Raw genomic sequence first — 26039 nt, 5'->3', positions numbered from 1 at the left:
GGGATCTTGGCAGTCTGGGTTCAGAGCCTGAGCTCCTGGCTGTGTGTTACACTGGGTTTCCTGGAGGAAGTGAGCAAGGTGGCTGTGCCCTGGCCTGGCAGGCATCAGCCAGCACTTGGCAGGCACCACTCCCTTCCTGGCCTCGTGCCAGGCCCTGAGTCAGAGGTGCTGGGGCCATAGGACTGGGACAGGAGGGGCTCAGACTCAGATACAGATGCCTTCAAGGGACAGGCAGGTGACAGAAATGAAGGGGGAGCTAGTCTCGGGTACAAGAAGCAGCACATGAGCGGTGGCAGAGAGTAGCTGGCGTGCCCAGGGCGCAGCACAGGCCCACGCCAGCCCACTATTGCAGAGTAGGAATCCAAAGAGAGGTCTTCTAGCTTTTCAAGACAAACTATAAGTTCAGAACTGTATGTCAAATGTCCTGATTTTAAAGGTGAGTTAGTAGTTCAAATATTTCAAAAATGCCATGGAAGCTAGATTCTACTCCCAAGCTAATATAGTTCTTTTTGATCTCTGGTGAAAGTGGTGAGCCCCAGGAAGCACAAGCACAGAGCCTAGCTAAGGAAGAGGCCTTGTTAGAGGAGGCAGTACTGAGTTCCATCTTGGAGGAGGGTGGAGAGACGGCCTGGGGAGAGCTGTTCCAGGCAGAAGGGTCCATGGCTCTGCCCAGGAGAGAAGGTGCCACTGCTGCCCAGAGTGCCTGGACTGTGGAGGGCTACACAAGGGAACCAGATACCTAAATGCTGGAAGAGGTTGGGGTTTCCCCTGCAGCAGCCTAATGGAGCCTCCAGAAGACCTCATGGGCCATGTTATGAGTGGACTGGTTCAGAGGTGATTTGTGGGGTCCAGCTGCCGGGAGAATGGGGTGATCCAGGATGGAGACGAGCAGACCAGAGCAGAGTGGGCGTGGGGGTGAAGTGCTCAGGACCCAACCTGCACAGGTGGCATTGCTAGCTCGTGGGGGCCCCACCAGAGCCCTGTAGGCAGGCACCCGTCTCTCCCAGCATTCCCACATGCATGCATGCACAAGCATGCCTGTTGCTGGGGATGGAGTGGAGGGTACAGGGCCTGAGGCAGCTATACCCCTGAGCCCCCAGGGAATGCAGCTGAGGCTGGAGAGGGAACATGTCCAAGGTCAAGAACTCGTTGAGGGACCACATCAGAGGAACAGAGCTTTAACTTCATTTAGCCGCTGTTTCCCAGGCATTTGCTGGGCTAGTGCATGGGGGTTTCCTCACTGACTCCTCCTCACTGTCTGCCAAGGGAGGTGGTATTATCTATCCCCCTTCCACAGAGGAAATTACTGAGGACCAAAGTAGTGCAGGGCTGGCCCCGGTTGCCCCCATAAAAGCAGCAGTGGTGGGACAGGTCCCAGACCCCCCAGCTGCCCCCTGCTATCTTCCTGGAAGCCCATACTGGGTTTTGTTTGAATGTGGGAAGAGCAATACAGGTAGACTGTCCTACCATTATGATTTTACCGAACCCCATAGGTGTCAGGCTTCCTGGCCCAGGACAAGGAGTGGCAGAGGCACAGCTGCCAGGCACCTTGTCCTAGCCCAGCTCCCTCCTCCTCCAGAGAAAGTCCCTGGGCCACCCCAAGGTGTGGCATGCAGTCTGGACGCCTCCAGGCTCTCCAGAGCAGTCCTAGTGGCTGCTACAGCTCAGACCTACGATAATACCCAACCCTGTAGGTTTCAGAGCTGGCCACAGGGGTCAGGCAGGCAGCGCAGGAGAGTAGCCCGACTGGGAGACTGCAGTGGGGAGCAGGGTGTGGTGTATGGGGACCACATGTCCTGTCTGAAGGGGCAGCCTGTGCTCACCTCAAGCTTCCTGCTGCCTGGGAATGCAGGCTCACATTTTAAAATGTTGACAACTAGTCCACAATTTTTAAAGCACATGAAGAGGCCAAACCAAACATACCTAAGGGTCAACTTTGACCCACAGGCAGCAGATTGTGAGTGCGGCTGTGGCTTGCAGGGTGTCCTCCCACACACAGCTCAGTAAGCTGTGCCATGCACCAGCCCCAATGAGAACAACAGTGGCCACTAACATTTACTACGTGCCCGGCATGTGCTGACTGTTTCATATGAGTTGCTTCATTGACTTATGAGTTCCATTCCACCACTCATTGGCTAAGCTTGGAGAGTGCAAGGGCCTCACCCAGACTCACAATCAGGCTCATGAGGCTGGCCCTCTGCCCACAGCCCTCAGCTCCCTAGCCTGAATCTGGGCAGAGGAACAAGAGGCAGGAGGCTGAGGCCTGGGGCACAACACCGACAGGCAGGTCAGCCCAGAACAGTCCTAGGGGGCCTGGTTCTAAGGGAGGGAACATCCCACGGTGGAACATGGGCAGCAATTCCCCAAGTGGGCTGCTTACATCCACCTTGGGCGTGTGCAGGATGACTCTAGGTAGTCCACAAACAAGCCCACAAAGAATGTTCACAGTTACATGTTGATTATGGCAGCATAGAATGTTCTCTAATTGAGTTAGATGAGTTGACCTGAAGAAATCTTTAGTAAGTAGTCGAAGTGGTGGCAATGGGTATGGCAGAAGTAGTGACGCTGAGAAAGATTTGGGAAGTCCTGGGGGAGATTCAAGAGTTTTGGTGGGTGAAGTAGGGTTCAGGTGGGCCTTCCAAGGGTGCAGAAAATCTACCCCAGGGAGAGAAAGAATGTCCTACAAGCTGGGGCCATACCCTAGCAGGCTGCAGGCTACCTATGCCCTGAAAATTTTCTCAAAAATCAGGACTTTTCATGTAAAAATCCAGATTTCCAGCTTCTCTTGAAAAGCAGGGTGTTCTGTCCATGCTGAGCACATCCCCTCCAGTTCCCCAGGGCCCCCAGCCCTGTGGGATGTGGTATCAGCTGAGACAGGTGGTGGGGGTATGCGGTGACAAGTGACACCACAGCTGAGGGTGGTAAGACCAGGCCCTCATGGTGGCAAAGCCAGGCCCCATGGATGCTGTGTGAGTCCGCATTGCTATAGAGGAACACCTGAGACTGGATAATTTATATACATATAAAACAGGCTTATTTGACTCACAGTTCTGTAGACTGTACAGGAAGTATGGCACCCATATCTGCTTCTGATGAGGCCTCAGGAAGCTTACAATCATAGTGGAAGGCAAAGGGGGAGCAGGTGCATCACATGACAAGAGAAGGAGCAAGACAGCGAGAAGGAGGTGCCAGGCTCCTTTAAACAACCAGCTCTCACATGAACTCACAGAGCAAGAACTCACTCATCACTGTGGTGAGGGCACCAAGCCACTCATGAGGGATCCGTGCCCATGACCTAATACCTCCCCCTAGGCCCACCTCCAACATTGGGAGTCATATTTCAACATGACATTTGGAGGGGACAGACATCCAGACCACATCATATGCTGGCCTCTGCAGCCTCCTCCCAGCCAGGGCTGCCGGGTGCTCAGCCTTCATAGGCCTGGCTCTGTGAATTGCCACAGGGCCCAGGTGAGGAGGATGGACAACTTGCCTGGTGGCACGTGGGCAGCTCCCTCAGGACTGGCAACACCAGCCACCCTCCTCGGCCCTGTGCTCCTCCACTGGTACTGCACCTGGCCGCAGGGGCTGCAGGAGTCACAGGAGTATGGGAGCCATGGACTGAGGGGGACTTTGGCTCAAGAACTGGCTCCTGAGGACAGAGGCAGTGTTCTGTCCCTTCTGGTCAGATCCATCTGCCTGGCGTATGCTTGAGTTTTGCTTTCATAAAAATATCCACATGTCCTGGCAGTTCTCAATAGTTCTGACTATTTAAGAAAGATAAGTACACACCTTCTTCAAAGTTCAGAAATGAAGGTGCTGTGTGGCAAGACACAAAGGCCCATGAGTCCAGGCTGGCAAAAGTCATGATGCCGAGAAAGATCTGGGAAGTCCAGGGCGTGTTGGAGAGTTTTGATGTGTGAAGTGGGGCTCGGGTGGGCCTTCTGAGGGTGCGAGAAATCTACCCCAGGGAGAACAGATGCCAGCCTGGATTGAATCGGCTGCTGGCCTCTCCTCGGCTCAGCCCAGAATGGGAGAGGAGGCTATGGACTGGCATGAAGAAGGGTCTTTGTCACGTGTGCTCAGCATCGGATGGCAGTGCCAGGCTGGGCCGGCCCCTGTGGCACCACCAAAACCCCTCCCTATGGGCTTCACTGGGGCTGGGGAAAGGAATGCGCACCTATGGAGTCCTGTGTGCATATGGAGGCCCACACAAGCCCTGCAAGTGTGTGGAGCCCCGCTTGCATGTTTGGAGCCCTGGCAGCCCCCACCTGATGTGCCTGCCTCGGGCAGCATGGAGCACTTCCTGGAGGAAGTGGGTCTCAGCCAGCCTTTTCTAGATGGGCGTGGGGAGGCACTGGATGGCTATTTAGGCATGAGGGTGCCATCAGCACAGACCTGGAAGCTCAAGTAAGGTGCAGCCATAAGGTGCTGGGAGAAGGAAGCCTAGCGGCCCAGCCAGCCCCTGGGGCGTCCTGTCCAGAGCCTACACCCACCAGGTCCTCTAAACTGGCAGTGGCAGAACCACGACCTAAGGAAAAAAGTCCTTTCTCTGAGCTCTGTTCCTCTTTCCATTGCTCCAGCTCATAGCATCTTCCCTTTTTAAATATCCAGTTTGGTCGCTTTCCTTGGGGACAGCCACAGAAGGGGCCCAGCCCTATTGGCGGCCTCTTGCCCCCGCCTCCACTACCTCGCCTCCAGCGCCACCTCCTCTGACTCCAGCTAGCCGCCTGCATGCCAAGTCCCCCTCCAGTGCTTCCCAACAACGCTTCTCGGGCCCTTCAATTTGTCTGCAGTCCGTCTCTACCTTCGAGCTCCTCCAAGGTGGGGAACAGGGAACAATCTGCCTGCCACGAGTCCCCAGCCACCAGCAGCGGGCTTGGCCAGGGTCCACACTCTGTAACTGCCCTTTAGGTGGGGTCTGAGCCCCCAGCTGCCTGTGACATGTCTGCCCAGGTGGGCTGTGTCTCCACTGTAGCACCCACTGCTCTCCAGTGAGGGACTGGCCTGGTCCGGTCCCCCTGAATTTGCTGAGTGAGACCACTGCTGTGTGAGGCCCATTCCCTGATGTAGTCTGCCTGCACCCCTCATCCCTCTGCCTCTTTGAGGCCTTCTCCTGGTCAACTGTGTGCTTTCAGTGGTGCCAGCCAGAGCGTCCAGCAGAGAGGCCAACTGCTGCCTCTAGCCCCTGAACCCTTGCAGGGGTGTTCTTTGAAACTCAGTCCAGAAAATGTGAAATGGAGAAGGGCTGTCTGTCTTGCTTTCCTGACTAGAGGTGGAGGGTCCCCAAGCTGCAGGTCTTCTGTTGGTTCTTCAGGGCCTCTCCAGTCCACCTGACACCCACTCTTGATTTCTGGGTCAGGAGCTTGAGGAACTGCCTGGACTGTCCCTGTGCCTCATGCGGTGCTGGGACCCAGGAGCCACAAGAAGTAGTCAACTGGGGCTGCCACTTGAAGGGCGGTCTGTGGGGCAGGACTTCCAGGCAAGGGAGCCAGCATGCCCTGGGCCGAGGCAGCCTGCGGTATCCCCATGACCAGAGCCATGGGGATGGAGGCTGGAGAGAGGCAGGCAGGCAGAGGCACTGTGGCAAGGCATCTTAACCCAGCTAAGGAGAGACTGCTGACGCCTGGAGCAGCAAGGGTGCTGACACTCACCCGAGGACCTCACAGCCCTGCAGAGGAGGAAGACAAGTCAGGCCGCCCGCCACTCTGGTAGGCATTTTGGTTGGGGATGGACGGGCATAACAGGATACAGGAGGTCATCTGATTCCATGTTCCCCCCCACAGCGTGGTCCTGCCTGGCACCGTCTCAGCCATCTCAGACACAAATTTTCTGTTCAGCCTTGGTTGCCAGATGAGGACTCCACCCAGAGGGCCCACACAGCCTTCTAAGTCACACAGTGATTGGTGGTAAAGCCAGGCCTAGAGCCCAGGTTTCTAGCCATCCCCCTGGAAGAGGCCCACCTTGGGCACTTGGGAACAGCCCCCGACCATCCTTGAGCCCACACTGCTAGGTGGGGCTGGTGGCCTGGCTGCAGGAAGCCTGGTTTATAAACAAATCCAGTTACAGGAAGATCGGGAGGGTTTTTGGTTTTCACTGGACACGGTTGTTTCACGGACCCACCCCAACAGGGAGCATGGCATGCTTGACCTTGGGAAAGGGAGACCTTGGCTTAACCCCGAGAGCCTCATTTGCCAGCAGAGTGACAACGGTGTGGACTGAGGCTGCTCCCACGGAATGGGCAGGGCAGGCCGCAGATGTGAACTAACTAGCTTGAGAGAGCACCTAGCCAGTCAAGCCTAGCCCACATGGATCCAGTCCCACCTTCTTTCCATGTTGGTAGCAGAAACTGGGAGTCTGGTTACAGGGGTGGCTGTGTTGGTGGCACCCGTAAGATGCTATGGATTTGGATTTGGGTCCTGGAGGCAGGGAGGCCCGTGTCATGGGTATACTACCGCCACACAACCTACCTTAAAATAGAAGGCGCTGGCCCTAAATTTGTCTCATATCATCACATTTATCCACATCTTGTGAAAGTGCTTTGACTCATGAACGGTCCCATAGTTGGGACTGTTCCTCCTGGATATAATTTACGTTGTTGTGACAATTCAAAGTCATGATTAACACAAAAGTGGGACTTGGGGTCACTCAGTGGAGTGATCTGTGCAGTCACTTCTCCCCGTTCATCCTCTCACCTGTCCACTCAGCTAACGTGTACCCTCTAGAGGAGGTGGCGTTTGCCGGGGAGAGCTGGCTGTGAGATGGGCATGGGCCCAGGAACAAGCACAGCCAGGCTCAGGAGGGGTACGTGTGGGGAAGGGACCTTTTTGCCTCTTTGCCACTGTATTTTGGGAGGTAGAGGGGGTTAGAGCTTTGACCACCACTGAAGGGGGTGAAACAGATGTGAATCACCTTTGCCAAGTGAAAAAACCTAACCCAGAATGTTAGTTGCTTTGAGCTTCTGTGTCTGAAAGAGGGAGGCCCTTGCTTGCTGTTCTCTACAGACGGTCATGCTGGAGTGGGTCCTGCAGGCCTGGGCTGGAAGCTACGCAGGACACAGTGGCCACAATCTACCTCTACTCCCTGCTCCGTGCTGTGGTCTGCACCCAGGGCCCGAGGCAGCCAGAGGGCCCCTGCTCTCAGGAGCCAGACCCAGCCCCTCTGCAGATCTAGCAGGGGCCCCCACTTTCTGCACCACTCAGGCACCCACATAAACACACCTACGTAACCCATGATCACCCCAGCTCCATCTCCTGCTCTCCCCACACGCTGGCCCCAGCGCTGGCCCTTGGGGCCTTTACTTGGTGCCCTCGGGCTGGGTGTTATTCCCTCCCAGTGTCCTCATCCCTCACAAGTCCCTGTTCAGATGTCATCCCACCCTGGACCCTTTGCTGATCACTGTCTAAAGGAGCAAAACACCCTCTTGACACTCCCCTCTCCCAAGCAGCTGGCACCACGTGTCGTACGATACATGGATGTGTTGGCATCGCCTGTCTCCCGCCAGAACACCCACACTGGGCCTGCATGATTCCCTCACCTCTGCAGCCCTGCCTCCAGCGCATGCCTGCACAGAGTAGGCGCTTGCTAGCATTCTTGATTAAATGAATGCACAGACTCCCTGGCCTGGGTCAGCCACGGCATTCTCCAAACCAGTTCCTTGTCCTCTAAAGCAGTGACTGGTGCTGTGCTCATTACTTCCAAAAGGCAAGAAATGAAATGGTCTCCCGCCCCGAGCTGTGGAGAGTTCTTCAGGACACCAGCCTCCCATCTGTCTCCCCACAGACAGAAGAACCCCACACCTCCTGGGTTGGGGTGGCCTCCCAGATAACCCCCAAAGGTGTTTCCAACCTTGAGGTACTAGGCCCTGGCTGGTGACCAAGTGAGGAAGCCCATCTGGGGAATGCAGGGAGGACATGGCCACAACTGTCATGGTGGTGCCCTCCAGGTCTGCTCAGGGTGTGGGGGAGCCCAGGCATGGCAGGAGTGACTGACAGAGCAAGCGCTTTGAAGCCAACCAGTGCTCCCAGTTCCCTGCCCCTCACCGATGGGCTCTTCTCTCTTGGCACATTTGTAAAGTTTGGTTCTTGACACCCATTCCTATCAGGTGCTCTCTTATTCCTTTGCAAGTTATCTACACGTGTGTGTGGGTCTTACATCCCCTGGACTGTGGACTCCACCAGCACAGCGGCCCCACCTGGCCCACTCAGGCGGTCCTTAGATCCTGGGACAGCGCCTGGTGCCCAACAGGTGCTCGGAGGGCAATAATGGGTGGACAGACAAGCAACAAATGCAGGAGTGAGGTTCTGCTTGTGCCGTGCCAGAGGGAGGCTCCTGGCAACATGGACACCCTGTGGAGGCCATGGGAAGGAGTCGGCAAGCGCTTCCAGAAGGGCGAGTGCCTGAGTGTGCCCCAGCCGTGGCTTCCCTGGGTCCTGTCTTTGTGCGTGGTGATCCTTTGCTTCTCCTCACCCAGTTTGCAAGGGTGAGGTGGCCAGCTGAGGGCAGAGCTGTGTGCTCTGGGGTAGGGATCTGCAGCTCCTGACAGCCTTCTGGCAGCCCTCATGCCTAGTGTCAGCCTCTGTTGGCTCTGAGCCAGGGCATGTGGGACCCAGAGTGGGAGTTAGGAAGAAGAGACCCGCACCAGCCCCCGGTGAGGGCAGCAGACATTGCAGATGCAGGTTCTGGAGCCGGCCGCCTAGGTTCAAAGCCCAGCCCCCCATGCCCTGGCTGTGGGAACTGATGCAAGTCATTCATGCCATGTCATTTGGTTGCTCCTCACCAGGGAACAGGGTTCCACATGTGGGCCCTGCCCACCAGGCACGCAGTCTTGCACAGATGGGGCCTGCCCAGGGAAGCAGGGTCATTGTCCCCTTGTCATAGGCAAGGGGACCCAGGGTGCCTCAGCTTACCCATGACAGAACCTGCCATCCACCTGTATTCTGGACAGGGTCTGCCTCCATGGGCTGAGGCACGTGGCATCTCGCTCAGGGCCCAGCTGCCATGGGCACTCAGTGCCATTATTGCTGCCCTGACCCAGAGCATCCCCGGCCCCATGCAGAGCCAGGCAGGTGACAAAAGGCTGCCCCTCACGCCAAGCTCCCTTCCCAGCATGCTGCCCAGGCCACTGTGCACATCGGCTCCCACTTCACCTCTGAGCCCACCTGTGCCCACCTGAGAGAGTGTGTGAGGGAAGACAGAGGCCGGGCCTAGCACACACAGGCTGCTCGGGTGCTGCCTTAGGCTCACTGTCTGCCAGCTCCATGTACCCTCGGGCTGGTGTGGGGCACCATGAGCCGGGAAGGGGGTGGTGGGTCCAGCCCCCTCCCCAGATCTCCTCCGGTGCTTGCTGTCTCCTGTGGCCCTGGTTTCCCTTGGCCTTTCAGGGTCTTCAGAGGACAGTGGCTTCGTCTGAGCCTAGCCCTGCTGTCAGAGGCCCACATGTGGCAGCTGGGTGTCCGTGGGAAGGAGCAGGAGGCAGCAGCTTTTCCCAGCGCCCAGGCACCTGGCCTTTAAGGCTTCCACATACTTTATTTAAAAAACAAAGAAGAGGCTTTTTTTCCAGGGCCCTCAGTGGGGCCCTCCCTATCTCAGGCCCTCTCTGAGGGCTTCCCCGCTCCCCATCATAACAGCAGGACCCATTTCACAGACAAGGAGACTGAAGTTCAGTGCACCACCCGCCAGGCACCTGCAGAGCCAAGCACCTTCCCAGGGTACTGGCCTGGCTGCTGCAGGGCCAGACCTGGGAAAGAGGCCTGACAGCTGTCCTTTTGGTACACACGCTGGTATGTCTCAGATGGGAGTCCTGGCGTTCACGCTGCTGCAGAAACACGAACACCAGCTCTGTTTCACTGGTGTTGGCCCTGTCCCCAAGACCCATTCTCACCAGCCCTTGGAGCCTAGGCTTCTGAGGGTAGAGGGACACCTGGCTGGAGGTGCTCCAAGCTGAGGCCTATGCACTCCAAGACCTGGGGGAACCATCTCCCAGGTGTAAAACAGCCCCCACCCAGCCACAATGCAGGATCTGAGCCCATGGCCACTAAGAGATGTAACCTGCCCAGGGCAGAGGCACAGACTGTGTTTTGAAAGGAAGGACACAGGATGCCACTAGACAAGGCCCTTCAGCCCCTCAGCAGCAGTGCCGGACAGTATTGGGCCAGGGGGCTACTGCAGAGAGCCCAAGGCCATGGCCGGTGAGCCAAGAGGCCATTGCGGTGGGAGGTACTGGGAGCTGTGAGTTAGGTACAGGGCCAGGGACCAGGATGTGGCCACTTGTGGGCACCTGCTTTGTACCTGGCCCTGTGCTGGGCGTTAGGGACCCATTTGGTCACATAGGCCTGAGAGCTGAGGTGGACACATGGCCGGCAGGTGACATGTGTGCAGCAGGAGTGCAGCCAGCATCAGAAAGCATGTGGGCATTTCAGTGGGTGGCGGCGGTGGGGAGGTGAGCCCATGGGCATACCTGCCTCCCCTGGGCCTTGCAGCCACAGGCTACCTCTGGGATCTGCCTCCAAGGGACAGTGTGTGGGCACATGGCCATCAGCACAGACACAGGGTGCCAGGCCCCAGCCCCTGTACCCATGCTCACCCTGGGCCTCAGCCCCTGCAGGTCAGGGAAGGATAGACTGTTGGAGTCTGCAGCTTTCAAATCAGGAGTATGGATGGGGACCAGAGATGCCGCGCCACCCCTGCCCTTCCCCTGTCAGCGAGAGGACAGCCAGGGCCGCCACCTGCCCACGGCCTCTCGTTCTGCTCTGGGAACAGGGCTGATATAGTAATCAGGGTGCTACATATGGGCTCTGGAAAATGACTGCTCCCTGGGCCTTTGTTCGCCTTCATTATTCTAGATGGGTTTTTTCCCCCACCAAGTCATAAAAATGACATTTTTAATATGTGGATTTTTTTAAAGAAAGGCAATATGAAGAAGACTTTTATTGTCAATAAGCTCTACCTTTTAAACCAGTTATCTTAGTTTCTGCTCTAGGTATTTTAATTGAAGATTAACTGCTGTTAAAGAGTATACACATTTAGGGAGTGAGTGTTTGGAGTATTAAAATTCAGCTCCCTTGGTGGGGATGGAGCTCCATGGGAGGCCTCCAGGAACCGTGCTCCCGCAATGGCCAGCCTTGGGGGGTTGTCTGAGGAGGAGGGCCGCCTGCAGGAGGGGCCCATCCTTGCCTCTGGCCACACAGCCTTTTCTTTCATTGGAAGGGGCAGGCCAGCGTGAGTCCTAGCCCCACAGGGGAGCAGAGGACAGCCTGAGAGCATACGGCTGTGTGGCCAGAAGGGCATCCTGGCCCGGCCTCTGCACTCTTGGTTGAAGCAGGCCCTTCCCCTTGGCCAGCCATTGGGTTTTGGGCACAAAGGAAGGAGAGAAGGAAAGGCCCACTAACCGAGCACACTGTGTGCCAGGGCTACTGCATGCAGCGTTAGTCTCCATGGCCCTGAGCAGGGGGAGTGTCCTCCCTGTGCTGCTGGCAGTGTAGGGCCTTATGTCCCTAGAGCATCTATGTCCCCAGGCAGGCCTTGTTCCCCTCATTAGACACGTCCTCAGCATCCTCACAGCATCAGGAGGTCAGGCGCCTGTTACCCCTGCGTCACAAGCAGACAGGAGGTTTCAGCATGTGTGAGGCCTCCAGGCCAGAAGGTGGAACGGGAGCCATGGGAGTGGGTCAGCTCCCAGGGCCTCAGCCAGGGCCTCAGCAGGGCAGCTATCGGTGGCCCACTCCTGCCTGACCCACTGCTCCATTGAGGCCATGCTGCCTCACTCAGACCTGCCCAGGGAAATGTCACCTTTTCCACCACAGTCTTCCTGACCCCAGCTTCCTTCCTCCTCCTCCTCTGAATGCCCGGGTGCGACTGTCTGTCTGCGGCTCCCTCCCTTTCTTCCCAGGGCTTTTCACTGCTGTCACGGGTGGTTTGCATCCAAGTCTCCCTCTGCCTCAAGATGCCTGTGAGAGAACAAAAAGAGGAGAAAACTAGCTCTGCATTTGACCAGAGGTCCCTGTTCTTCAGCAGGCCCAGCTTCCTCCCAGCAGAGTGGGACTCCTGCCGGGCCTCCGTCACAGGGGATCGTGGTCATGCAATGAGGTGGTGTCTGTCCAGCACACGGCCCAGCACACCCAGGCCAGTCAGCAGCCAGGAACGGGGCCCAGTGGAGGGCTCAGCCTCAGGTGTAGCTTAGTTAGCCCCAAGTTGACGGAGACACAATGGTATGGTGCCCTCAGCCACAGCCATGATCAGAATGGCAGTGGCCTCTCTTTACCAAGTGCTTCCTGGAGAGAGCCAGGCCATGTGTCTTATTCCCACCATCCCTCACCCCAACTGAGGAAGAAACCAAAGCTCAGAGCGGGCCAGTCAAGCTGCTGTGTCACCAAACCTGGTGTCCAAACCCCAGCCATGAGCATAGAGCTCAGGCTCCGACGGCACTACTGTCATCCCTGCCTGCCCTTCAGGTGTCGAGGTCTGCCTTCAGGAAGGGCCCTAGGCATGGTCACTGTCCTCTGCAGTGACCTGAGATGGCCTGGACAGCCACCATTCCAACCAAACAAAACCTGCTGAAGGAATGGCCCTGCCCTCTAGGGGGCCCTTCATTCTAGAGGCACATGTGTATCTATGTGTGGGTTGTGTGTGTGTACGTCATGGACCAAGCCTGGCTTACCAACAGTACAGGCAGAGGGTGGCAGCTGGTGGTGCTAGTAGAGAAGAGAGACAGCCCCTTCCTCTAGCTCCAGCCACCTAGAGAGGAACCTGGGCTTCTCCGACTACTGACGAGGATATGTGATCACTTCTCTGCCACTGACTGTGTGACCTTGGGTACATCAATTTGTGTCCCTGGCCCTCCATTTCTACCTCTGAATGATGGAGCAGATAATGTACCCTCCTCACATGAGTTGAGGCACAGAAAGCACTTTTCTGATCCTTCCTACCCCAAGCCCTGTGCCAGGCACTGGGACACGCTGTCAAATGGGATCCAGTCTCTGCCCTCCCAAAGCCCCCATCCGTGCAGGAGTTGGGCACACAACTGCTGAGGGTTGGGACTGGTTCCTGAGGGTGGATGACCTACTGGGCATAGGGCTGTGGTGGGTTTGAGCTCAGGCCCACCATGTTCTTGCTGTGTTACCTTGGGCAAGTTCCTGAGTGCTCTGTGCCTCAGTTTCCTGGTGTGTGTGAATAGCATGATTGTGAACTGAGGTTTGCTGTTGTCTGTGGAGCATGTGGAGTGGTGCCTAGCCTGTAAAGGTGCAGCGAACATGAGCTATGATTGCTACTGGGGTTCTTTCTGTGTTGAGAACTGGCTGGTGCCCATTTTGGGGCATTTTGGGCGAGACCTCCCTCACACAAGATGGTCTTTTCTGTCAGGCCCCCCTCTTGGCCATCTGGGCTGCTTTCAGTGCCAGTCTCCACAGTGGTAAGGCCCCGCAGCCCCCAGTCCTGGTTGCCAGTGGTCCCCTGACTGGTACCCACAACACAGAGGCATCCTGGGCCTCTGCCCTGCAAGTGTCTGGAGACAAGGCCCCACCTGGCCCAGCCCCACTGTCCTGGGGCTGGGAGATGCCGGGTGGGAAGGAACATCATTCTGGTTGGGGGAGTCCCCAGGTGACCCCACACCCTTGCCTCTTGCCATCCGCCCTCCTTCCACAGGAGATGGCTGCAGCCCCCTGCCGCCTCCCACCCATGGCACTGCCATCCAGGCTGCTGTATTCCCTGCAGCCAGACTCCCAAGCCTGTGGCATGGTGGACAGCTTTGTGAAGCTGGGGCCTGGATGGGAATTGCTGCTCCCTGGCTTACCAGCTGTGTGACCCCAGGCAGCCATTGCACCTGCTGTAAAGTGACTTATAGGATGTCCTGAGGCTGGAATAAAATGATGTCTGTGCAGCCCCTGACTGGGTGGGAGGCATTTGGAGGAGGCTGCTAGAAAGGCAGTCCCTGTGAGGGTGGCCATGGTAGCAGCAGAGGGTCCTCTGGCCAAGCCACATCCCAGCTGCTGACCTGCAGAGCCCAGCTTGCCCAGGGCTGCAGTCCAGTGTCCTTCCCATCCAGACACTTGTCAAACCTCAGCCCCACCCAGGGGTAGCCAAAAGGGTCCTCAGAAGCACAGCTGCCCAGACTCACCTTCTGGAAACTCTGCCACTGAAGCAGCTCAGCTCTGGCCCAGCTGGCCCCAACTCATCAAATGCACGTCTCTCTGGACGGAGGAGTTGGGCATCCACCCAACTGCCCTGGCCCATGGATGGGTGACATGAGCCCCAGGGGAAGGGGCCAGGCCCAGGCCTCCCCACTGATTCCTCTTCCCAGTTCTGGGCGGGCAACCTCACTGCCTGTGGGGATGACAGGAAAGTCTGTACGGTCCACTTCTCCCACCTCTGCCACCGGCCCAGCTGGCAGGTGGTCAGCAGACCTGCTCACCCCCCGGCCTCTGTGCACTGACAGGACCCTGTGGAGGCTGCCAGGCTGGAGGAGGGTGATGAGCAGCCCTGGGGGTGGGTGGGGGAGCTCTGACCCCACTGGCAGTTGAAGTGGAGTGCACATGGGCTGAGGTCACCAATACTGCCCTTTCCTGGCATTGCTGGGCTGCTGCAGGCCCTGGCTATCTCTGGGGGCATTGGATCTGTACTCAGGGTAGAGTGTGGGGGGCCGTGGCCCTAGGGGAAGGCTGGGCAGGCATCAGAGAAGGCCAAGCCAAGATGCTACAGAGCCTTGTGGCGAGGGAGCCGAAGGAGCCAAGGGAGACAGAAGCAGGCAAGGTACACAAGTGTCATGGGTTCCCCAGGCTGAGGGAGCGCCAGTCTCGAGGCTGGAGCAGTGCTGAGATGGGAGAGGAGTGTGTGGTAAGGACGTGCAGGGCTGTAGGGGCAGCTTCTGAGTGACTCCTTAGAGGAACTGAGGACCTGCCTGAGTGGTTGTGAGGGGCTGAAGAGGTCTTCAGTGAACAGCTGAACTGAGAGGAATGTTGGGTTTTTGTCCTAGAAGAATCTCTGGCAACAGCACTAAGGACAGGCCGGTGGGAGAGGGTCCTGGCTATTCATGTGCAGGAGCCCCATGCCCGTGCCCTGGGGCAGGGACCTGCTCCTGCTGGGCCTGCAGGGACACCTAGAGCAGGAGCCTCCAAGGAGCCTGTGTCAAACCACCCTCTGAGCTGTCCCAAGAGACTGGGCAGGCGCCCCACTCACAGCTGTGTGAGCCCCAGCCTGAGCTTCTGGCCTGCACAGCAAGGAGGGTAACCCTTGGGGCAGGGCTGGCTGCTCTATGAACGCACCTCACGGAGGCCTCACGGCCACTCCACAGGGTGGGGGATCCCATTCTAGAAGGGTAGGCTGGGACTCCACTGATGAGGGACGGGGGCCATCCCTGCAGCAGCCCCTCCAGGAGGCAGCTGGTCCAGCCGGTCCCAGAGGGACTGAGAATTTAGGACAACAAACTTTCCTCCGCAGAGGCTGTCCTCCCTGTGTAATTGAGATTCAGGGCCAAGTAATTTTCTGCCTATTTCAGAATGGATTTGTTTTTTGCCTTAAAAAAAAAAAAAGCTTCCTTCTGCATAATACACCGGTGTTCCCTCCCCACGCACCCCAATCTCCATAGCTTTGACTGCATTATAATTTCAATTTACATGGTGTGGGAAAGATTTCTGCAAAGGGCCCTTTTTTGTTTTTGAAGAATTCATCATTGCTGCTAAGAAGCTTAATAAAAATTAAAGGAGGAATTAGGCAACATTAAGACATCAAAATGGGGGTGCGGGGCGCTGGTTGCCTCCGCTTCTGCCCAATCAAAGGGGCGCATGAGCCCGTCGAGTGTGAGCTTGAGAGCCTCAGAAAGAGCGAGGCTCCAGCGAAGGGCCCGCTCTGCCGCCCGCCTCCCTCTAATTCCTTTTGTTGCAGGGACAGCGGAGTACAGGTCTGATAAAAACTTAATCACCTTATCTTTTTAAAGCAAATTGCATCTTTGTTTACATACGGGATCCATAGCAGGGAGGGAAGGAGGGAAAACCAAGGAGCTGGCCCGCCCCAGCCAGCAACGTTAAAGGCTTTAGCTCCCCGGGAAAACAGAAGAGCCCAGCCTGACAAAGAAGTGGCTGGAGAATTCCAGTCACTGTCACTGCTCGCAGAGGAGACTGATGTCAGGGCTGTCCCCCTCAGGGAGTGCTCACACTGGCTCTCTCTGCCCACCTGGCTCTCCCCAGCCCTGCCAGGCCTGTCCTCCTGGGCCTGTCTGTCCCCAGCCGGGTCTGTGTTAGAGCTAAGCCCTCATCCCCTCTGCCTGTCCTCCGGGCCCAGGCTGCCCTGCCCTGCCAGCAGGCAGAGGGGTGTGCATTCAGACTCAGCTGCACCACAACTGCCAGGAAGCCAGGGAAAGTCATTGCACCTCCATGAGCCTGGCTGGCCGCCGATATGTGGGGGTGTTGATGTCAACCATAGCTCCATGCGTTTCAGACATGACCGCCAGGTCCCATGTTAGGGCCACTTCTGCCCTTGCCAGGTTCCCCCTTCTTTCTGTCTCCCCACCCCTGGCCTTGGGGGTAGCTCCTTCTTGGCCAGGCCTGCCTCCAGCCCTGCCCTGACTTAGAGGTCTCATCGGAGCACTGTGCCACCCACACACCTCCATGACCACCTGTGGCCTGTGCAGGGCAGCTTCCTACCTTGGGGTGGAGGGAACTTGACATTAGAGCCCACCAGCACCCTCTTGAGGGACAGGGCTCTGCACCAGCTGCCCCGTGGCCCCTGCTGAGTGGGGTGGCCTTGCTAGGCAGCCCCTCCTGTTCCTAGGGCCCAGTATCGAGTCCAGACCCAAGCCTGGCTGAATCCAAGGCCCTCTGTGGCTGTCCAGCCTGGCCATCCCATATATCAGCCCCACCTGCCATTTGGGCTCCCAGCTGTCAGTTATCACCAGGATGCTGACCCCAAAGAAAGCCTCCGCCCCTGACTCTGGCTCTCTTCCAACTCTCTCCAAAGCTGCTTGTTTACAGCAGTGGGTAGTGCTGAAGTGACTGGAGCGGCCCCAACCCCACAGGGCCACAAAGGGGGCCAGTGACCCCAAGCTGCTTGCAAGGGTTCCGTTCCCACTGGGGCATGCAAGCCATCCACCAGCGTGGAGACCCCTCTTCCAGTCTGGCCCCCAACATGAAAGCGACGCCAGCAATTGGAGGCAATTTGCCGGCCTTTGATGGCCATGTCAGGGCGGCACCGTGGCCAGGGCTTGGGAAACAGTTGTGCTTCCCGCATTCTTCCCTGATTACCCCAGCCCGAGCCAGGACCCAGCAGCCTGCAGCCCATTGTGCCTTTGTGTGGAGCTGGCGCTTGGTGAGAAAGGGCCAGCCTGGCCCTGGGAGAGTGTCCCCACGGGAAGCCATGAGGAGCAGTGTTGCCCCCAGGGTCATGGCCGCCTGCCCCCACTGCATCCTGGGGTTTGGGTTCGTCACGGGGTGGAGCAGGGCCATAGGCTCCGAGAATCCTGAGATTTGGGAAAAAGGAGGCCCTATTGAATTACAGACATACGTGTAGCACACACACACCCTAGCCCGCCCTGCCAGGTAGAGAGCCACCCTCCAGCACATGGGAGAGGGGGCCAGGCCAGCCTGGCACCTGAGCCTGGATTTCTTTCTCCCTTGGGTCACTTGAGCGCAGACAGGTGTTTTCTGGTCCTGGAGGCAGGGGTCCTGCCCTGCTGGGACATTTTTCTTCCTTCCGCTGTCCTGCACCCCTGCTGTGAGTGCTTGTGAGGATGAATCCATACTCATTCCCTTTGTTTTCGTCAAACCTCCCTGAGCCCCGTGTGCTAGGCCCTGCACGCAATCCTGGAGAGGTGCCCCCCTCCCAGGCCACTGGGGGAGGCACGCACAGAAGGCAATGACAGCCACAGTGGTGCTGGGCCAGGCGTCCAGGAGGATCTCACTCAGCCGGGCAGCTGAGGGGTGCTTTCCGAAGGGGCAGCAGCAGACTGTGAGTGTGGCAGGCAGAGGGAACTGCAAGTTCCAAGGCCCTGCTTGGCTTCTCATAGCTGAAGCGTGGTACATGATGGGGTCAGAGAGGGAGGAGGGGTGAGGCTGAGAGAGAAGCCAGAAAGAGAATGACGCTTCTGTTGGTGGAGCCAGGTCTAGATGTCTGACCCGGGCCCTAGAGCAATCCTTAGGACAGCCAGGCGGGATGAGGGAGGAGGCAGCGAGGCAGAGCTGGAGGACGGTGGACTCCTGCGCCCACACCTCCCAGTCATTTCTCCTGATGCAAGCAGCAGAGCAGCAGCATGGGGACCTTGAACTTCCAGCAGCCATCGAGGAGTCATGAGCATCACCACCCCTACCGTACCTCTTGTCCCTGTTCTTCTTGGGCAGAGCCCAGAGCGTGGCAGAGATGACACCGTGGGCCTGGAGATATCAGCGAGCTTCCTGGCCCTCTCTCCCCTCCCTGGCCCCTGTGTGCCATGGATTGAGCAGGTTCCAGCCAGATTGCACCGGTAGAGACCGTGCCTTCTCTGGGCTCCCAGCTGGATGCCGGAGGCTACGGTGAGGGGGGGCCTGTAATAGACGTCCCCCTGTGAGTAACCCAGGGTCACAGTAGAAGCCTTGGGAAATACATAAAAGAAGAAAGAAGGAACAGTGCTTGCAACCCACTCTCGACCCCTGACAGCCAAATGGACAGTCTTCCGGTCTCTTTTCCCTTCATCCCAGGGCTGCAGCAGAACTCTTCCAAAAATTTTGATTGCTGCATTTTTTTTGAATCAACATTATAACAGAAGTCTTTCTTTGTGTAACTTTAAACTCTTCTCAGGTATCACTTTTAGTCCCACAGAACATTTTGCTGCAGCTAATAGATACTGGATGGGTCTGGACTGGCCTCCCTTGGTCTTAGAGGCCCTTTGTAGTTCTCAAAAACGTGCCGCTCCCTTAGTGGGTAAGCACACAGGCTTGGGAATCAGATAGCCTGGTGTTCCCACTCTGCCTGTAAATAGCCGTGTGACCTTGGGCAAGCTACTAACTCTTCTGTGCCTGTTTCCTCAACACGGTGTTACAAGGATTAAGTACCTCCATGCTGTGGTGACATCTTTGTGTCGACATCTTCTGCCGTATCTCAGACCACTTGTTTGGATTGAATTCCTAGAAGTGCCTTTCTTAGTTCACACTGTGACCATCTGGGGACCTTGTCCCTCCCAGGTTGTCACCAGCCAGTGCTTAAACAGCTGCCCTTCAGGTTCTTGGAAAACCAGAGCAGTTTGCCCCTCAGCCCCAGCAGGGTCTCCTCCAACACTTATTCAGAGAGTGTTCTCTGAGTATCCGCCACTCACCAGCAATCACTGCCAGTGTTAGGGTTACAACAGTGAATAGACAAAACTCCCTGTCAGGGTGGAGCTTGTCACTTCAGCAGAGGCAGACAACAAACACCAAAACAAGGACATTATAGAGGATGTTAGAAGGTGATAAAAGCTATAGGAAAAATAGTGGGGTGAGAGGGGGTCAGGGGAGCATGAGGGGGTTGTGGTTTTAAACAAGATGGTCACAAAGGCCTCACCAAGAGGTGACAGTTGTACAGTGACTCGAAGAAAGTGAACTTGCAGCTGCCGGAGCTCCCAAGTCTCCAGGCGGAGGGATTGGCAAAGACAGGGCCCTGAGGCAGAGATGGGCCACGTGTGCCTCCCAGGTGAGTCTCCAGGCAGAGGGATTGCAATGACAGCGTCCCTGAGGCAGAGACGGGCCAGGTGTGCAGGAGGGCAGCGAGGAGGCTGAGACAGGGACAGGGCTGTGAGCCAGGGGCAAGCAGAGACCAGAGGTCCAGAGCGGCCCCCAGTGCAGGGAGGAAGATGGGGGCAGGGCTGCACCTCCCTGACAGCGTAGGTCCTAGCAGAGCCGGTGGCAAAGCAGGCCCTGTCCTGCCTGCCTTGGAGACACCAGGGCCTGCAGGAGGTAGACACCAGGCAGATGGGCAGTCGGCACTCAGCACGTGGCCTTGTCACCACGTTCCCACACACTCTGACCCCAAGTCAGTGCACAGGGCGGGGAGCCTGGCACTCAGGGCACCGTGTGGACATGGTGAGCTGTGGTCACCCTGGAGCCAGGCCCTCGTACTGCACCACGCATGGCACATGCCTTCATCTGCCCTCAGTGCCTCTCGCATACCCACCCCCAGGAATTGTCACTCAAATTCCCTTTGCCTGTGGATCCGTGCCAGCAATATCTGTGACTGGTTCCTGTCATCTGGCCTTGGGTCCAGCATTCCTCCTCCTCCTCCTCCTCCTCCTCCTCCCCCTCCCTTGGAACACGCTGAAGCAGCCCTGTCCCCACACAGTGACCATGGTGCTGTCTCCTTGGCCACCCTTCTGCTGTCTGGAGATCTAGCTGCCTTGTTCATTGGCTGTGCCTTCTTAGATGAGTGAACTGCATGGGAGCTGGGCCCTGGTCTGCGTGTTCACCACCATTTGTCTCCCTGTCCTGGCATGTTCCCTGAATATTTTTAAGTGAAAAGACACAGAGGCAGATTGGGAGAAGCACAGGGCGGGACCCCCAGAGTCTGGCTGGGTGGGCAGCAGCTCTCACCGTGTGACACCCTGAGGTGCTCTTCACTTCTCTCCGTTTGCCACATGGCTAAGAATAAAAAAATAAAGGCCACTGGGAAAACAAAGCAGCTCCTGGCGACATTTGCCACAAATCCATGCAGCTGCATGTCCAGGTCTCCCTTTGGTCAGGCTTTCCAGATGTGGCTTCCCGGCCAGTCCATAATAGAGCAGAGGTAAACAAGCCTGACCATCTCAGAAGAGCAATTAAACGGCCACATCTTCACCAGTGCCAGATAGACTTTCCGGCTCTGCCTGCTCCAGGCAGTGCGAGGTAGGCATTGTGTGTAACGAGAGCCATCGCGGGCGAGATGGACTGCCGATTGGGCCACGCCTGTCTCCCCAGCCCAGCACCGACGCCGGGGAGCCCCACACCTCCTCAGTCTCCAGACCTCCTGGCACCAGAGGGAGACGGGCTGCCGATGCCATTTGTTGGGGTCGGCTGCCAGCTACCTGCTCTGTTTGCAGAAGGAAGGCCAGGCTCTGATTTAGGGATTCAGATACCTACAGGCCTGGTGCTCACTTGAGGGGGCTGGCCAGGGTCCTCCCCATGCCCACACCCTGTGCCCCATCCCACACCTAGATACGGAACCTGCAGAGCAGACACCGCTCAGGCTCCATGTAAGGTGTGCTGTTCACAGGGGGCACTTCCTTAATACAGGTCCCCACGGCCACAGTATCACATGTCCCTCAGGCAGGCGTGCAATGGCCAGCCTGGCTCCTGGAGCCCCGTTCATATCAGCTGCATGTCTCCAGTCTTCCCAGGGGACTCAGGCTTTAGATGGCCAGTAATCTCACTTCCGCCTGCCAGAGGGAGACCTGACCCTTCGTGCAGTGGGGCAGGCTGTCCCTGGCTGACTCTACAGATGGCCTCTTTATCCAGCACCCTTGTCATCTTTTTTTTTTTAGACTGAGTCTCACTCTGTTGCCCAGGCTGGAGTGCAGTGGTGCGATCTCGGCTCACTGCAAGCTCCACCTCCCTGGTTCATGCCATTTTACTACCTCAGCCTCCTGAGTAACTGAGACTACAGGCGCCTGCCACCACGCCCGGCTAATTTTTTGTATTTTTAATGGAGACAGGGTTTCACCATGTTAGTCAGGATGGTCTTGATCTCCTGACCTCATGATCTGCCCGCCTCGGCCTCCCAAAGTGCTGGGATTACAGGTATGAGCCCTTGTCACCTTTTTAAACATCTAGAGCTGTAGGGCCAGTACACGACACTCTCACAGCCTTGAGAACCATTGTCAGAAGCCCACTGAAGGGTGGATCCACCACCCATCGCTCCGAGTGGAGAGCAGAAGCTGGCTTTGCCATTGGGTAAGGGCTGGAGCTCAAATCCTGGCTCTTCTGAGCTCACTGTGGGGCTTCCAGTAAGTCACTGCCCTCTTAGACCTTCATTTTCTTATCCATATAAAGAAGTGGGTGGCCAACATCTTCAGGAAACTGAGCCAGAAATAACCCGCACAGCCCCACCAGCCAGCTCTCCCAGTCTGAGATGACAGGCCAGGGCCTTCTGGACTGAAGCTTGATGCATGAGCCTCGTGGCTGCCTTGTCTTCTCAGGAAGGAAGCCAGTACTGGGCAGGACTGGGAAAAGAGAGGAAAAATTCTTCAGGTGCCAGCAGGTACAGTGGCACAGGTGCCCATGGCACATAGGAAGCTGAGCCCTCTGCCCAGCTTCCTCCCAGCTCTGGACCTCTAGGCCCCCAGCCTGTACAAACCCTTTGTGCACATGGGGAGGGGATCCTGGTGGGACACCTCCTTGGCAGGCAGGGTATGGGCTGCCTTCACCCCCACCTGCCCTCAGTGCCTTCATACCCAGCTGCCCCTAGTAGCAGTCTCAGGAGCCACCACCCACTGGGGCTCCCTGTCCCATACCATTCTCACAGTGCCCCATGAGCTTGCTCCCACCCGAACCCCCCAGTGGGGCCATGAGGCTCACAGAGTGAGTGCTCACACTGGGGTGCTCTGCCAGGGACGAAACTGCTCCAAGCCCTGGGCCACCCACTCCTGCAGATGCCGAGGAGCATGCTGAGTGGCCTCACCCTGGCCCGTGACCCACGTGGAGGCCGCACCATGCTGCCACCAGGAGATTCCTCATGAATACAAGCCCCACAGCACAGAAAGATAGATGCTGAGGATCTCACTTATACATGGTATCTCGAAACCCAAACTCATAGAAGCAGAGGGTAGAAGGGTGGTTGTGGGGACCCGGGGGTGGAGGCTGGGGCGGGAATGGAGAGATCTTGGTCAAAGGGTTCACAGTTTCAGTTAGACCAGAGAAGTCAATTCAGGAGATCCACTGTGCAGAATGGTGACTGTAATTAATAACAATGTATAATATTCAATGAAATTTCTAAGAGAATAGATTTTAAATGTGCTCATCACCAAAATAAGTATGTGAGGTGATGGATATATTAATTAGTTTGATTTAATCATTCCAAAATGTATGCATATATTAAAACATCATGTTAGACTGGGCAACGTGGCAAAACCCCATCTCCACAAAAAAATGCAAAAACTCAGCTAGGCGTGGTGGCACGAGCCTGTGGTCCCAGCTACTCAGGAGGCTGAGGTGGGAGGCAGAGGTTGCAGTGAGCCAGGATCACACCACTGCACTCCAGCCTAGGCAACAGAGTGAGACCCTGTCACACACACACACACACACACACACACACACACACACACACACACACTATATATATATATATATATATATATATAAAAAACACTAAATATAGACAGTTTGTCATTTGTCAATTTAAAAATAAAAAGACAAGCCCCAGAGAAAGGGCAGTTGCAGCAGCATGTTTAAGGATGAGTGGGATTTCCATTGCCTAGGATGGGAAGGGTGTTCCAAGCGTGTGAGAGGCTTGCATGTGCGATGAGGAGCCCAGGAATGGACCATGATCAGCAGGGCTGCAGAGACGGCGCACAAAGGCAGAGCGTGGCGAAGATGGAGGAGTTGGAGTGAGCGCGAGTTGGGGCATCAGCAGGAAACAGATTTCCACTCAGACGTTCAGCTGGAGGGAGGTCTTTAGGGAGGCATGGGCTCGTTAAAGCAGCTCATAGAGGTGGCTGGAAAGCAGTGGGGGCTGCACCAACCCAAGCCTGGGGGCGGGGCAGCATCTACCCCTGGCAGAGGATCCTGGGATGAGCCACTGACTCTGTGAGCCCCATGGCCTCACTGGGGTGCCCTGATGGGAGCAAGTTCTCAGGGCTGTGGCAAACTGAGCCGAGGGGGCACTGTGAGAATGGCATGGGGCAGGGAGCCCCAGTGGGTGGTGGCTCCTGCGACTGCTACTGGGGCAGCTGGATATGCAGCCTACATATCCCACTGAGGGCAGGTGGGAGTGAAGGCAGCCAGAGATACACACCCTGACTGCCCTCTCTTCCCACACTCTGGCCTGCTGGGGCTCCCACTGCTAAACCTGGTCATGCTGTCTGCAAGGGTCAGCCTCGCAGGCACACAAGAGGGTGGAGAATAATGTGTCTCCAGGGGCAATCAGGGAGCACCCCACCCAGGGAGCCTCAGATGCCTAGTTTCCAGATGTGGACTTTGCATGAGTACACTGGAAAGCAATGGACCACTCGGCACAGGGCAGCAGTCCCTCCAGGGCCTGAGCACAGGGGCAGTGAGCCGAGGCCCCAAGAGGCACAGTGCCCTGCCGTACACCTACCAGATGGGCACCGGAGGGACCAAAATGTCAGAATGGACCACAGGCCTCAGGGCTGCTTGACTGTGGAGGGAGGCAAAAGAGGGGTGAGTCTAGGCGGCAGGTGGGCAGGCAAGGAGCCCACAGGTGCTTGGGGTATGGCAGAGTGACAGCCTGTCTTCTGTGCCTTGCAGATGGCCTCAGCCCTGAGTCCAAGAAGATCCTGACACCTGCCCTCAAGAAGCGGGCCCGGGCCGGCCGCGGGGAGGCTACCAGGCAGGAGGAGAATGCTGAGCGGAACGAGCCCTCACAGCACGTGGCACTCAGCCTGACTTTCAAGCGTTACGTCTTCGACACCCACAAGCGCATGGTCCAGTCTCCCTGAGTGTCCAGTGACCTCCCCCAGGGCCTCCTTGCCCAGCCCAGTCCAGGCTGCTGTGCCAAATCCCAACCAGTCATGCCTCAACCTCTCCCAGTCTCTCCCTGCAGTCCTGCAGCAGCAGCCCCCACCCCCAGGATTGGTGCTCAGCCCTGGTGAGGAGCTGAGGGGGTTGTGTTGCCGGGGCCAGGAAGGTCTGTCCTCCAGCCCCTGCACACTCCCACCCAGGACAGCCACCAGCCCAACTAGGAAAGGGCCTTGGGCAGAGGGCTGGTAGCCAGTGTCTTCCACTGCCCCATTTGTTGGCCACCTGCAGGCCCGTCTCACCCCTCCCCCAGGTGGGCAGACACTTGACGGCTACAAATAAATGTCCCATGGCCCCAGCCCACTCTGCTGGTGTCTCTCTCTTTGACTTCACTAGGGCCCCCGCCTCCCCAACTGTGTTCCAAGGGGAATCTCAGAGGAATCCCAAGAGTTCCTGCCCAGGTAGGGGCCAGGGGAGGGACCCAAACTCAGAGTCTGTAGGCTATGGGAGTCTGCAGTGTCTGCGCTTCTCAACCCCACTGGGTGGCTCCTGGGGTGCTCTGGGCCTTGAGGGAGAATGGGGATTCTCTGGGCAGCTGGGTCCAGGGAGGGCACCCACAGGGGAGTTGGGGAATAGCAGGGTGCCTGGCCAGGGCGTCGGGCAGAGCAGGTGGAGGCTTGATCTTCCACCCCAACACCAGGAGTCCCTTAGCCCCTGCCCTCAAGTTTGAGAACCACACACTTCCCAGAAAGTGGAGGGTAGCATGGTGAGGACGCCCTGTGCAGCGCCATCTGCCATCCCCTGCACCCACAGACCACCCTTGCCTGTAGCCCCGGGCTGTGGGATACTCAGGAAAGGGTGAGATGGTGGAGTCAACTGACTGAGGGGAAATCAAAGCTTTTAGAGACATTTGTAGGATGAACAGATGTTCAAACGTTCCTTTATTTGGTCTCCAGACAGACGCAGAGGCCTTCCTTTTATCCCAGTAATCGGTGCATTATGCTTTAATTTGCAAATGGCATTAAAAATATTAACAGGGGCAGGTTTCGATCAAATGACTTGGAGCTGTTAAGCCCCAGAGCCGTGTGTGTGTGTGTGTGTGTGTGTGTGTCCCGTGTGCACATGGTGGCTGGGGAGAAAGCAGTTGATTAAATACACCAGCAGCAGAGCAAAGCCCCCATGCTGCAAGGATGCCAGCGATGGCAAATGGCCCGGCCACCCTTGGTCAACCTTGGCCCAGACCCAGGCAGCAGGGCTAGAGCAGCAGTCAAGGGCAACAGCTGAGAGCCATGGGGAAGTGGGGTTCCCAGTTCAGTCCCCTGAGGGGACTGGCCCTGGAGGAAAGTGAGACAGAATGTGGCCCCGGTGAGCATGGCCTCCACTGCTGCAGGCTGCGGGTGACAGGGCGGCTTGTCTGCATCGTGAATCAGGACAGCCCTCTGC

General features: G+C 57.1%; 1 protein-coding gene across 1 annotated transcript in view; it reads left to right on the top strand.

Annotated features, from left to right (window-relative positions):
- Positions 1–24963, top strand: part of EEFSEC (eukaryotic elongation factor, selenocysteine-tRNA-specific) — a 255237-nt gene extending 230274 nt beyond the window's left edge. The window contains exon 7 of the mRNA XM_011950728.1: positions 24387–24963. Coding sequence (XP_011806118.1) covers positions 24387–24577 — 191 coding nt within the window. The 3' untranslated portion in view covers positions 24578–24963. The remainder of the gene's footprint in view (positions 1–24386) is intronic.
- Positions 24964–26039: the final 1076 nt, after the last annotated feature.

Source organism: Colobus angolensis, unplaced genomic scaffold (assembly GCF_000951035.1).
Source record: "Colobus angolensis palliatus isolate OR3802 unplaced genomic scaffold, Cang.pa_1.0 Scaffold31, whole genome shotgun sequence".
NCBI classification, from domain to species: Eukaryota; Metazoa; Chordata; class Mammalia; order Primates; family Cercopithecidae; genus Colobus; species Colobus angolensis.
The sequence above is the reverse complement of the archived record's forward strand: the minus strand, read 5'-3'. Positions and strand labels throughout refer to the sequence as shown.